The 12617-nt window shown below is 34.9% G+C and overlaps 1 protein-coding gene across 2 annotated transcripts; it reads right to left on the bottom strand.

Moving 5' to 3' along the window:
* Nucleotides 1–3806: 3806 nt before the first annotated feature.
* LOC135849699 (mucolipin-3-like) lies at nucleotides 3807–10080 on the bottom strand. Of its 2 annotated transcripts, none has more exons than XM_065370234.1 (14): nucleotides 9889–10080; nucleotides 9619–9698; nucleotides 9336–9538; nucleotides 9049–9240; nucleotides 8839–8971; nucleotides 8592–8764; nucleotides 8418–8514; nucleotides 8227–8345; nucleotides 8001–8150; nucleotides 7821–7928; nucleotides 7620–7742; nucleotides 7340–7546; nucleotides 4603–4760; nucleotides 3807–4527 (listed from the first exon to the last, which is right to left on the bottom strand). In XM_065370234.1, exons 2-14 carry the CDS (start codon nucleotides 9674–9676, stop codon nucleotides 4476–4478), a joined length of 1773 nt encoding a protein of 590 aa, XP_065226306.1. In that variant the 5' UTR covers nucleotides 9677–9698; nucleotides 9889–10080; the 3' UTR covers nucleotides 3807–4475. The 2 variants fall into 2 exon arrangements, with proteins under 2 accessions (XP_065226306.1, XP_065226307.1); XM_065370235.1 differs by having other exon boundaries at nucleotides 9619–9695.
* Nucleotides 10081–12617: the final 2537 nt, after the last annotated feature.

The following is a 12617-nucleotide window of genomic DNA, read 5'->3' as shown; positions in this document are numbered from 1 at the left end:
GCACCTCCTAACCCTGGAGCTAATTTTTTTAGGGGGCTAAAACCGGTTCCGATTTATGTTTTTTGCGATTTACTCCGAAAATATTAGGCTTACGAGTAAAACTACCATGACTAAAAATGTTCCCCTTCAAATTCCCGACAATTTGATACTACGTTCGATACCCATCCCTCAAGAAGGGTGTCTAAAAAAAGGGGCGGAAAGAGTATTAGGTGTTTTAAATAAAGTCAGTGCTGGACAATAAATTGATCAAAGTTACCACTTAATATCATTCGTTTTCGTTCAAATTTTATTTACAAAGTCTACTCACCCAACTATTAATCACACCACAATTGATTGGTCTTCAACCCTCCCAAGGGGTTGGTGGGTGATGCTTGGTTTTTCAAGTAACACACAACTGAATCATATATTTGAAAAACGAATCTGGACATGCGATACATCGAATAGTATGTTTTCGAAGTCGCTGAATACGAATACCAACTTAGTTTCTGGGTCCAACTCTTCAAAGCCCCTCTGTGCCCCAAAAAGGGTGTCAAAATTTTGAAAAATCGTGAAAAGTCGAGTGATGTATCGAATTGTATGTTTTCGGGGTCGCTGAGTACGGATATGAACTTATTTTTTGTGTCCCACTCCCCTCCAATGTCTCTCTGTGCTCCAACAAGGGGGCCAAAATTTCAAAAAATGTGATATATCAAATGGAATGTTTTTGAGAGATCGCCCAGTACATATACGCACTTATTTTTTTGGTTCCACCCCACAATGTCCGTCTGTGCCTCAAAAAGAGGTCCTATTTAGAAGGGCGTAAAGGGGGTTTGAGGAACTATAAGCAGAAATCAAGTTCATATTCGTATTCAGCGACCTCGAAATCATACCATTCGATATATCACTCGACTTTTCACGATTTTTCGAAATTGGGCCTCTTTTTTTGGGGCACAGAGGGACATTGTGGGGTGGGACCCAAAAAATAAGTTCGTATTTGTGCTTGGCGATCTCAAAAACATTCCATTTGATGTATCACATTTTTTGAAATTTTGGCCCCCTTGTTGGGGCACAGAGGGACATTTAAGGGGGGGTGGGACACAAAAAATAAGTTCATATTCGTACTCAGCGACCTCGAAAACATACCATTCGATATATCACTTGACTTTTCACGATTTTTCAAAATTTTAACCGCCCCTTCCCCACCAAAATTTTTGGGGCGAAAATTAATTCTTCATTTTGGACAATTTTTTTTTTGGAAAATTCAAAACTCTTTTTCACAGAGAAATGAGCACTTGAAAGATTCGAGATATGTAGAACTCTTGGTTCATTTTGAATCAAATTGGTGGTGGTTTTCATTTTTTCAAAAGTTTTTAATAGAACTTCATATTTGATTGGGCAGAAAAATGACTGAATACATTCTAGTCCAGTCATTTTAGCAACATTTTTAGTCGAACCTCGAAAAAATTGGTGGAAAGCTGAATTTAACATTATTTGTTCAGATTGGTCACCAAAACAACCCATCAAAAGTTGCACCCCGCAACGTGCCGGCTACCCCCGCAAGAGGTCATTGACCTTTGCCAATTCAGGTTCTTCGGCTGTATCGCCGAAATGAAGGGTCCGAGAGGAAAAATGTTCGAACGAAAATTGTTCTACGCTAAATTTCCTATCAGCATGACCAGTTCAGCTTTTTCCAAAATGGTAATTCCATTCTTGCTAAGGAGAGGATAAAGTTGTCAATTTTATGAAAATTGTTTTTAAAAATGAAAATCAACTATTTAAAACCTGAACTCGATTCACGGTAGACTCGAAAATCTTTTGACCAAAAGTTACACACCGCAACTTGTCTGCTACCCCTTCAAGAGGTCATTAACCTTTGTCGATCTACGTTTTTCGGCTATATCGCCGAAATGAAGGGTCAGAGGGAAAAAAGTGATCGAACTAAAATTATTCTACGTCAAATTTCCTGTAAGCATGACCAGTTCAGTTGAAATATATTTTTCAATTTTGGGCGAATTTTTGAAAATCAAATTTGGGTCGAAAATTACAAAAAAAATCAAAATTGTACCAAATTGAGTTATAAATCTGAAATTTGGAATATACCCTATTTTCGATCTGCCAAATCGATTGGAAACAATTTCAAACCGTTTTGAGCAGTTCTGGAGCCTCCAGCACATTTTTGAAACTTGAAATACCCATAACATTTCGTCAAATGAAGTTGGAAAGCGGAAATTCACGCTGCAATCCAATTTAAACACGTTATTAAGTCGACTACTGGTGGGTTTGAGTCATTTCGTGGCCACCAGAAACTTATTGAAAATTTCTTGGAGCTTCCAGTAGATTTTCGAAACTTAAAATTTCCAAAAATGTCATCAAAAGCAGCTGGACTGGAAGGCCAAAATTTATTCTGTTAACTAATTTCAATACGCTAGGGAGTCGACTGCAAGTAGATTTAAAGTCGTTTTGGAGCCTCCCGCGACTTTTTGGAAATTACTGGAGCCTCCAGCAGATATTTCAATGCTCGAAATTTTCATAAAAATTTACCAAACAGAGTTGGAAATCCAAAATTCACCCTTTACTCCAATTTCAAAACGCTATCAAGTCGACTACAGGTTAGTTGTTCAAGACATTTTGAAGCCTCCAGCGACTTTTCGAAAGTTCCTAGACAGATTTTAGAAACTTAAAATTTCATAAAAAGCAGTTGGAAAGCTAAAATTCACTCTGTAAACTAATCTCAATACGCTACGAAGTCGACTACCGGTAGATTTCAAGTGGTTTTGGAGCCTCCAGCGACTTTTTGGAAATTACGGGATCCTCCAGCAGATTTTTCAATGCTCAAAATTTACATAAAATTTTACCAAACAAGAAAATAGGGTATATCCCAAATTTCAGATTTATAACTCAATTTGGTACAATTTTGATTTTTTTTCATTTTTGACAGGTGATAAACTTTTGGGATTTACGGCGAATCAAGTATGCAATTTATTCAACTTCTCTTCTTGTACGCCCGCGCTTCCCACCGCACCACTTTGAACGGAAATGGAAGTATTGAATATTCGCACCCAAACACATTGATATCCAAACAAAAAGGTAGTTATATTACATTTTCCCAAGTTGACAAATAACTTCGGAATTGAAGTGATCTTGAATAGTGAATATTATCACGTCTTGACTTAAGTATAATTGTACTTCCAAGTACATACCTTAATCGTATGTATATTGATTCAAACACTCAGGAAAAATTTCAATTTATATTACATAGGAACTCGGCTCAGAAGACACTGTGAGAAAAAAAATCATCAATTACGAATTAATTTCTCCACGTAGACCAGGTACTATTGAATAACTTGGGATCAGCGAACTGTTATTAAAAAATTCACCAGCTACTCAACTTGTACTTATCTACATATTTAATGTCCGAGTTATTTCAATAATAAAAAATTGAAAAGTTCAAGAGTGTAGGTGTAATAGTGTTTTTCTTTCAACGAATTGCATGATATTTGAAAGAAAACTTCTCGTCAAAATTAATTATTTATTAAAGCAACTAATGGTTCGTCTGTGACATAACTTGGTATAAGCTAGGTAGGTGTCATAAGACCAAGTATAATTAATTAATGCTTCAATCAAAATACCCGAATCCGATGGTATATTGATTTTTTTTCCTGCATTGAATCTGATATGTCCATCATTTAGCCACAATAGGCTGAACAGAAGACTAAATGAATCAAATTACAAAAAAATATCGATATCCAAAAAATCAAAACGAACTCTTAAGTTCAATTTTGAATACAAGGGGAAGGGGGAGAGGTCACCTAAATGAAACTCGTATAAGAAAACAAACACGATATGAGATTTATTACAAAAAGAAAATGAAATTAAAAATACAAACTAGAGAGTAAAATCAATAATCAAGCACACGATCGAACATCATCATAAGTATACAATTCATTTATAACAAAAATGATACGATTTCACAACTACATACTTGCTTATGTGAACACATTAAAATTCATCTCGTAATTCAATTCGATTGAAACATAAAAATATAAAATAATAAATGACTAAAACTTACAAACAGTTATCACGACTCGAAGCGTTCAACAAATCAGCACGAATTTGTGCGCAGAAAAAATAATAGGTACAACGTTCACAAAGAATTGCATTTCTGAACAAGACAAATTTCCAATCAATGGGAAAATACTTAGCTGTAAATTGATACAGCAACACCAAAAACAACATCAGAGATATTATCCAATTATCAACCTTAAAACAACGAGTATTGAATCTTATAGGTACAAACTACATACAACAGAGAGAACATGTAAACTAGAAAAGTTTCGACGATGCGACAGTTTAATATTTAAAATGTTGATGTCATAACCGGGTAATTTAATGGTAACATCGTGTGATTAATAGGTTTTGATTCAGCGATGTGAAATGCCATAAAATTTCAAGTCTTCAAGTCTTTCGAATTTGTAACTTTAACCAATCACGATAATTCATCTCACAGTGGGTTCGTTCTGCACCGGAGGATCTTTTGTTCTCCATTGACTATGAAATAACGAACATTATCAATATCGGAGATCGGAATTAAATCAATTTGAAATGCTATCGTATGAAATTTACCATTTGAATAATATTCTGAAAAAATCCTTCGTAAGACACCATATTCCATGACTGTACCCTTGTTGTGTACCGATTAAAAAATCATCATCGTCTTCATTGGAGTTATCGTAAATGAAATGCTGTAAATCGGACTTTGGGAATCCATGAATGTAATAATCCTGTTGACAGAACATGAAATTTATTCTAACAACGGAACCTCTCGAGGTGTCACACTACAATTTGAACGGGATCGCAATTTTTAGAAAGAGCATAGTCTAAAACCCCCAAAACCAAATTTTCAGCTGCACAAGTTCATTTTTCGATTTTTGGCGAATTTTTGAAAATTCAAAATTGACTGCTTTTGGCGATTTATGCTTTTTTTTTTAAAAGTACGCACTTGATCAATAATAATGGTCAAAATAAGTCCCAAAACTAATATTGATTACTTAAATCCAAATTTCACGATTTCCAGCCATTCTGGAGCCTCCAGCGATATTTTTCAATTTCTCCAGAATTTGGAATTTGTTCCAGAAGGCGTGAATATCAAGTTGGGCAGCTAAAAATCGAGCTGTATATTACACTCGACCTGTTTAACGAGTTTATCTACATTTGAGCCGATTTTAGAATTGACACCTCATGAGTGGTATTTGACAAGCTATTTTCAAAATTCAAAAATCCAAATAATCAAAAGTTACCCGCTTGTGTGGAAACTTTTGAAATTCACGCGAATCGCTGTATTTTGTCCAAAAGTAACCTCCCAAATCCAAATTTTACTATTGCCAGCCAATCTGGAGCCTCCAGCGCGATTTTCAATTTCTCCAGAATTTTTAATTTGCTCCAGAAGGCGTAATTATGAAGTAGGGCAGCTAAAAATCGAATTGTATATTACACTCGACCTGTTTAACGAGTTTGTCCACATTTGAGCCGATTTTGAGAGTGACACCTCAAAGGTGGCTTTTTGACCAGCTTTTTTCATAATTAAAAAATCCAAAAAATCAAAAGTTTCCGATTTGTGTGGAAACTTTTGAAATTCACGCGAATCGCTGTATTTTGTCCAAAAGAAACCCTTCAAACCCTTCAAATCTAAATTTCACAATTTCCAGCCGTTTTGGAGCGAGAGCGACAGCTCAAAAAACCACTCTTCAGGTGTCACTCTCAAAATCGGCTCAAATGTGGACAAACTCGTTAAACAGGTCGAGTGTAATGTACAACTCGATTTTTAGCTGCCCAACTGCATATTCACGCCTTCTGGAGCAAAATCAAAATTCTGGAGAAATTTAAAAATTGCGCTGGAGGCTCCAGAATGGCTGGAAATTGTGGAATTTGGATTTGGGTGGTTAGTTTTGGACAAAATACAGCAATTCGCGTGAATTTCAAAAATTTCCACACAAAAGGGAAACTTTTGATTTTTTGGATTTTTTAATTTTGAAAAAATCTGGTCAAAAAGCCACTTTTGAGGTGTCACTCTCAAAATCGACTCAAATGTGGATTAACTCGTTAAACAGGTCGAGTATAATACACAACTCAATTTTTAGCTGTCCAACTGCATATTCACTCCTTCTGGAGCAAAATCAAAATTCTGGAGAAATTGAAAAATTGCGCTGGAGACTCCAGAATGGCTGAAAATTGTGAAATTTGGATTTGGGGGGGGGGTTAGTTTTGGACAAAATACAGCGATTCGCTTGTATTTCAAAAATTTCCACACAAACGGGAAACTTTTGATTTTTTTGATTTTTGAATTTTGAAAAAATCTGGTCAAAAAGCCACTTTTGAGGTGTCACTCTCAAAATCGACTCAAATGTGGATTAACTCGTTAAACAGGTCGAGTATAATACACAACTAAATTTTTAGCTGTCCAACTGCATATTCACTCCTTCTGGAGCAAAATCAAAATTCTGGAGAAATTGAAAAATTGCGCTGGAGACTCCAGAATGGCTGAAAATTGTGAAATTTGGATTTGGGGGGGTTAGTTTTGGACAAAATACAGCGATTCGCTTGTATTTCAAAAATTTCCAGACAAACGGGAAACTTTTGATTTTTTTGATTTTTGAATTTTGAAAAAAGCTGGCAAAAAAGCCACTTTTGAGGTGTCACTTTTAAAATCGACTCAAGTGTGGATTAACTCGTTAAACAGGTCGAGTATAATACACAACTCAATTTTTAGCTGTCCAACTGCATATTCACTCCTTCTGGAGCAAAATCAAAATTCTGGAGAAATTGAAAAATTGCGCTGGAGACTCCAGAATGGCTGGAAATTGCGAAATTTAGATTTGGGGGGTTAGTTTTGGACAAAATACAGCAATTCGCATGAATTTCAAACATTTCCACACAAAAGGGAAACTTTTTTGATTTTTGAATTTTGAAAAAAGCTGGTCAAAAAGCCACTTTTGAGGTGTCACTCTCAAAATCGGCTCAAATTTGGATAAACTCGTTAAACAAGTCGAGTGTAATATACAACTCGATTGTTGGCTGCCCAACTTCATATTCCCGCCTTCTGTAGCAAATTCAAAATTCTGGAGAAATTGAAAAATCGCGCTGGAGGCTCCAGAATGGCTGGAAATGGTTAAATTTGGATTTGGGTAATTAATTTAAGTTTTGGGACCTATTTTGACCATTTTTTCTGATCAAGTACGTACTTTAAAAAAAAACATAAATCGCTGAAAACAGTCAATTTTGAATTTTCAAAAATTCGCCAAAAATCGAATAATGAACTTGGGCAGCTGAAAATTTGGTTCTGGGTTTTTTTCCCGAAACATACCTTAATTGTTTCATACGCATCGATTATCACAGATAAAAATAAACTGAGAATAACGTAAATGAACAGCATGATGAACGAGTAGATGTAAATTCGACAGTACCACCACACAATACGTGAATCCGTTTCTAAAATTGTAAACGTAGCGAACATATCGTCTCCGTTGATCAATGAGAATAAATTTTCCGATGTAGTGGATATCTTATGGAACTGAAAAACCATTATTATTCGATTAATTTAGCGGGTACCTTGAATATACGATAAAAATTTTGACGGAACTCACTTTAATATGGAATGGACCAAGAACTAGCCAGCCACAGAACACGTAACCAGCATAAATAATCAGCGAACATAACAAAAATCGTAATATTTTCGGAAATGCGCATTTCAAAGTCAACATAACCACCTGTTGAGGAATTTTTTTCAATTAGTTCCACGATGATGGGTAATTGCAGACGTAAGATAGAAAAATAAGAAACATCACGTTATAAGTCTTGAAAAATTCAAAATATCGTAACACTCCGAACCAAACGAGCATGTTTCCAGTTCCCAAACAAAGACTGCAAATACTCCACGTATCGCCCAAGTATTCCTAAAAATACAAAATTCTCATTAAAAAAGGTTATTTTATAGGACGCATAATCATCGAAATAAGTATACTAACATTTTTCGAAATCAATGATTGAGCATAGGATCCCACGATGATCAATATATCGTTCGTGATTATCATCATGTACCACAAATTATAAAATGTCAACCGACCTTCTCTACTGAGTTCTACTCCTTTAACATTTCTGAAGAAATTCATAGTTCTCTGAAAAATAAAAATAAAAAAATACTCGGAATGCGATGAAAAATAATGAAGTTTCATTTTCAATCCATTCGCTTACGTATTTCAGCAGCTGAGCTTTATAAATGGCACGAATACACAAGATCATTGATAGAAAGCAAACTAAAATTACGATCACATCAATCGCAGTATCCCAAAAACTCTCGGAACGATTAAAATCTGTAAATTGAGTTCAGAAATCATTAGAGTCGAGATAATTGCAATTATTAATGTTGAAGTTTGAACGCTTACTGGCATAATGTATATCATCGGAACATCCAACTCTTACTAAAGTTGTTTTCAACGACATTATCATTTGACCGTCTAATCTTTTATTATCGTAGACAATCTGTACAAAAAAATACCAATATTAATGCTAATATAAATAATACAAATACAAAAAGAACTCGAATTTGTATTTCTCACCCCGACATGAAATTTAATACAGTGCTTCCCAGGAGCTTTATAAGTAACAGCGTGGAGATCGAAACGAAGCTTAATTTCAGCCAAAAACTTGAAATTCAACGTTACATTATTTTTATGCAAAAAGTCGTGTAACGAAAAATTCTTCGTATCATTCCATGAAATATTCAAGCAACCTAAAACATCAAAATTTATGAGTGTGAACGTAAAATCTGAAGAAAAAAAAACGTTTCACTCCTCAAACACGTACGTTTGGTAACATTCTCTTGCGGAAGTTCATAATCACTTTCTTGGTAATTTTCAATACATAATTCGACTGGCATAATCTCGTGCTCGTGAGTGACATGATTATAAGGACCAATCGCATTGGACAATTCGTGATACTGGGAATGAAACCATACGATTATTACTCCATCCATCGCGTACCCGCATAGTAAAATATTCGATATAAATTAGATACATTGTTAACAGCGAAATTGATATTATCGTGAAGTTCGTCCACTCTATACAATGCCAAAGGTCCAGCTTCCGGAGGGTATGACACTACTTCTCTCGAATCGTCCCAATTTTTCAGAAATAAATGCGAAAACGAAACACGATTGTTGTTCGAATACTCCATATGTTTGTATCGATTTTCAGCAAAATTACACAGCTGAGATGAAAATAAATGTTGCATGAATATCGAATGTAATCGATAGAATTATCGTAGGTACGTCAAAATATGTACAGAAAACAACGTAATCATACCTGATAAGTTACCAAAATAATTTTTACAACTTGAAGGAAAAATTTAAACGGGAATTGCCTCCTGACACGCCATTTTTGTATAGGGTTCATAAAAAAGAACTTTAAACTCTTCCTCAACATACGAGCCTCCGGAGACGACATATTATTGCTTATACTCGGAGAGCTTGTGATCGAATCTGTTCTGAGTAGGCTCTCTGAGCTACCTGGAAATAAAATCATCTCATGTTAAATTCGAGAAAATTGAAACCAATACCCGGAGGAATGGATGTGTCCAATGACTTACTTTCACCGTATTTCATGGCAGGAACACTAGACTGAGACATCGAAGGGCCTGAGTCCATAATCGCTACATCACAGCTTCTGCTAAAAAAAAAACACACCAAAATTCTCGAGTAAGTTTACTGCTTCTGCTTTGATGATTTCGATAAGGTTTTGACGAAAACATCAAAAGCGTGTATTAAGAATGTACGTCGATGTTGAAACAAAACAAAGAAATAATAATATCGTAGATAAAAGTAAAAAGTTGAACGAGATTAGCAGAGGAAACACATACCCAAAATTATAGCGAAGAATAAATCGATGATTATGTAGTGTTGTGTTTCAAGTGAGTGGGCGAATATAGAATCCAACTTGGAAACCTAGGATGAGCAATAATTGAATTTATGAACGGAATTCTCTTCAATATTTCAATTTATTTGTCTGCAAATCAATTTTCTGACATCATTGTTATCACTTTTCTTGATAAACAAATAAACAGGCGAATGTGCGCATGCGCAACATGTGAAAGAAACACTGTTGCTTTTTATTGCAACCAAAATTCACTTTTTTTTTGAAAAAAAAATAAAATGCATAAAAAATTTTTTATTTAATTAAATTAACCCAAATGAATTAAAAAAAGGTAACTGGCAAGCAAAAAAATCAAAAATTGAAATTGAAAAAAATAAAAAAATAAAAAAACAGGCTGGGTTGAAAGCTGAAATAAATTGATTTTTGATCAAAAAGCCTTTCAAAACCCCTAACTATGGGAAAATGTTTCATTTTTGTAGGTATCGCGGTTATCGAGTAATCCACTGCTGAAATGGATGATATTTTAGGTTCACTGAAAACTTTGGCACCCCCTGGCTGTCTTTAAAAATGGGCTACAGGGCTGCGATTTGCGCCACTGGTCATTACTTCGGTAGGTCTTTCCACAGGAAAACTTTCAAAAAAATCGCCGAACCCCCTACCACTTTTTGGTCCAATTGACGTGGAATGACCCATCTTCGGAAACCAAAAATTGTCCAAATTTTGCACCCCTTACCCCTTTCTTGGACCCCTTCTAGGTACCTGTGGGGGCTGAATATTGATGAGACTTCTATCTAGACCCTAAAGAAGGGATACTCTAATTTTTAGAATTTTTAAATCATTTTTGGGGATTCTAGAGTTTTTTGAAATATGGAAAAAAGACTATCCAATTTTGGTCAATTTTTGAGAAAATTCAAAATTTGAAATTCGGGTTCTGGAGAGCTGAAATTCTTACATAAGCATCTGTAACACTGGAAAGCAGGCTTGAAAATTTCTCAGTTTCAAAAACCAAAAATTGTCAAAATTTTGCAACTCCTTCTCCTTTTTTGGACACCTTCTAGGTACCTGAGGGAGCAGATTATTGACGAGACTTCTATCTAGACCCTAACGAAGAGATCCTCCAATTTTTAGAATTTTTGAATCATTTTTGGGGATTCTAGAGTTTTTTGAAATATGGAAAAAAGACTATCCAAATTTTGATCAAATTTTTGATCAAGACGGAAAATTCAAAATTTGAAATTTGGGCCCTGAAAAGCAGGCTTGAATTGTCAAAATTCTGCACCCCCATCCTATTTTGAACATCTTCCAGGTAACTCGGGGGCTGAATTTGAGCGAGACTCCAATCTAGACCCAAAATAAGGAGATTCACCAATTTTTGGATTTTTTGAATCGTTTTTGGCGATTTCAATTTTTTTTAAAATATGGAAAAAAGATTACCTATCCAATTTTTGGGTAGATTTTTGATCTTGACGGAAAACTCAAAATTCGAAATTTGGGGCCTGGAGAGCTGAAATTCTCACCTGAGCATCTGTGACACTGGAAAGCAGGCTTGAAAATTTCTCATCTCCAAAAACCAAATATTTTCCAAATTTTGAACCCCCTCCCCCTTTTTTGGACTCCTCCTATGTACCTCTGGCGGCTAAATATTGACGAGACTTCTATCTAGGCCCTAAAGAAGGGATTCTTCAATTTTAAGAATTTTTGGATCATTTTTGGGGATTCTAGATTTTTTTGAAATATGGAAAAAAGACTATCCAAATTTTGGTCAATTTTTGATCATGACGGAAAATTCAAAATTCGAAATTTGGGGCCTGGAGAGCTGAAATTGTCACTTGAGAATCTGTGACCCTGGAAAGCAGGCTTGAAAATTTCTCAGCTTTGAAAATCAAAAATTGTCCAAATTTTTCACCTCTCCTCCTTTTTTGGACCCCTTCTAGGTGCCTCTGGGGGCTGAATTTGAGCAAGACTCCAATCTACACCCAAAATAAAAAAATTCACCAATTTGCGGATTTCTTGGGTACATTTTTGAAAAATTTCGATAATTCAAAATTTGAAATTTGAGGTCTGGAGAACTGAAATTCTCACGTACGCATTTGTGACACTGGAAGGCAGGCAGGTCTATAAATTTCCCAGCTTCGAAAACCAAAAATTGTCCAAATTTTGCACCCAGTATCTCCGGTTTAAAGTAAAAAATTGGTCAAGGTTTGTCAAATAGAAATAAAATTGTTTGGGTTTGATTAGATTAGGTTTGTTTCAAATTCAAAATTGGGCAAGTTCGTGGTTTAAATTTTAAAAGCTTTACAGGTTTGGTAAATGTAAATAGTTTTATGATTTGCTTTCAATTTTCAAAATTTGATAGAATAACATGGGTCAGTTCAGTTCTTAGGTAGACAATTTTTACTCATTTTTCTCAACACATTATTAAAAAATTCAAAAAATGAAAATTGAGAACTCAACAGGGGAGGATCAATTTATTTTTCAATACAACTATCCCGCAGATCCTTTTAGAAAATTTTCAATTTCTTGTCATCCAAATAGGAATCAATTCAAATTTTAAAATTGTTTGGGTTTGATTAGATTAGGTTGGTTTCAAATTCTAAATTAGGAAAGTTCGTGGTTTAAATTTTAAAACCGTACGGGTTTGGCAAATGTACCTATAGATAGTTTTATGATTTGCTTTCAACTGTCAAAATTAGATAGAATAACAGGGGTAAGTAA

The sequence above is a fragment of the Planococcus citri genome, chromosome 1 (assembly GCF_950023065.1).
Source record: "Planococcus citri chromosome 1, ihPlaCitr1.1, whole genome shotgun sequence".
Classification (NCBI taxonomy): domain Eukaryota; kingdom Metazoa; phylum Arthropoda; class Insecta; order Hemiptera; family Pseudococcidae; genus Planococcus; species Planococcus citri.
This window is presented reverse-complemented; position numbering and strand designations above follow the sequence as displayed.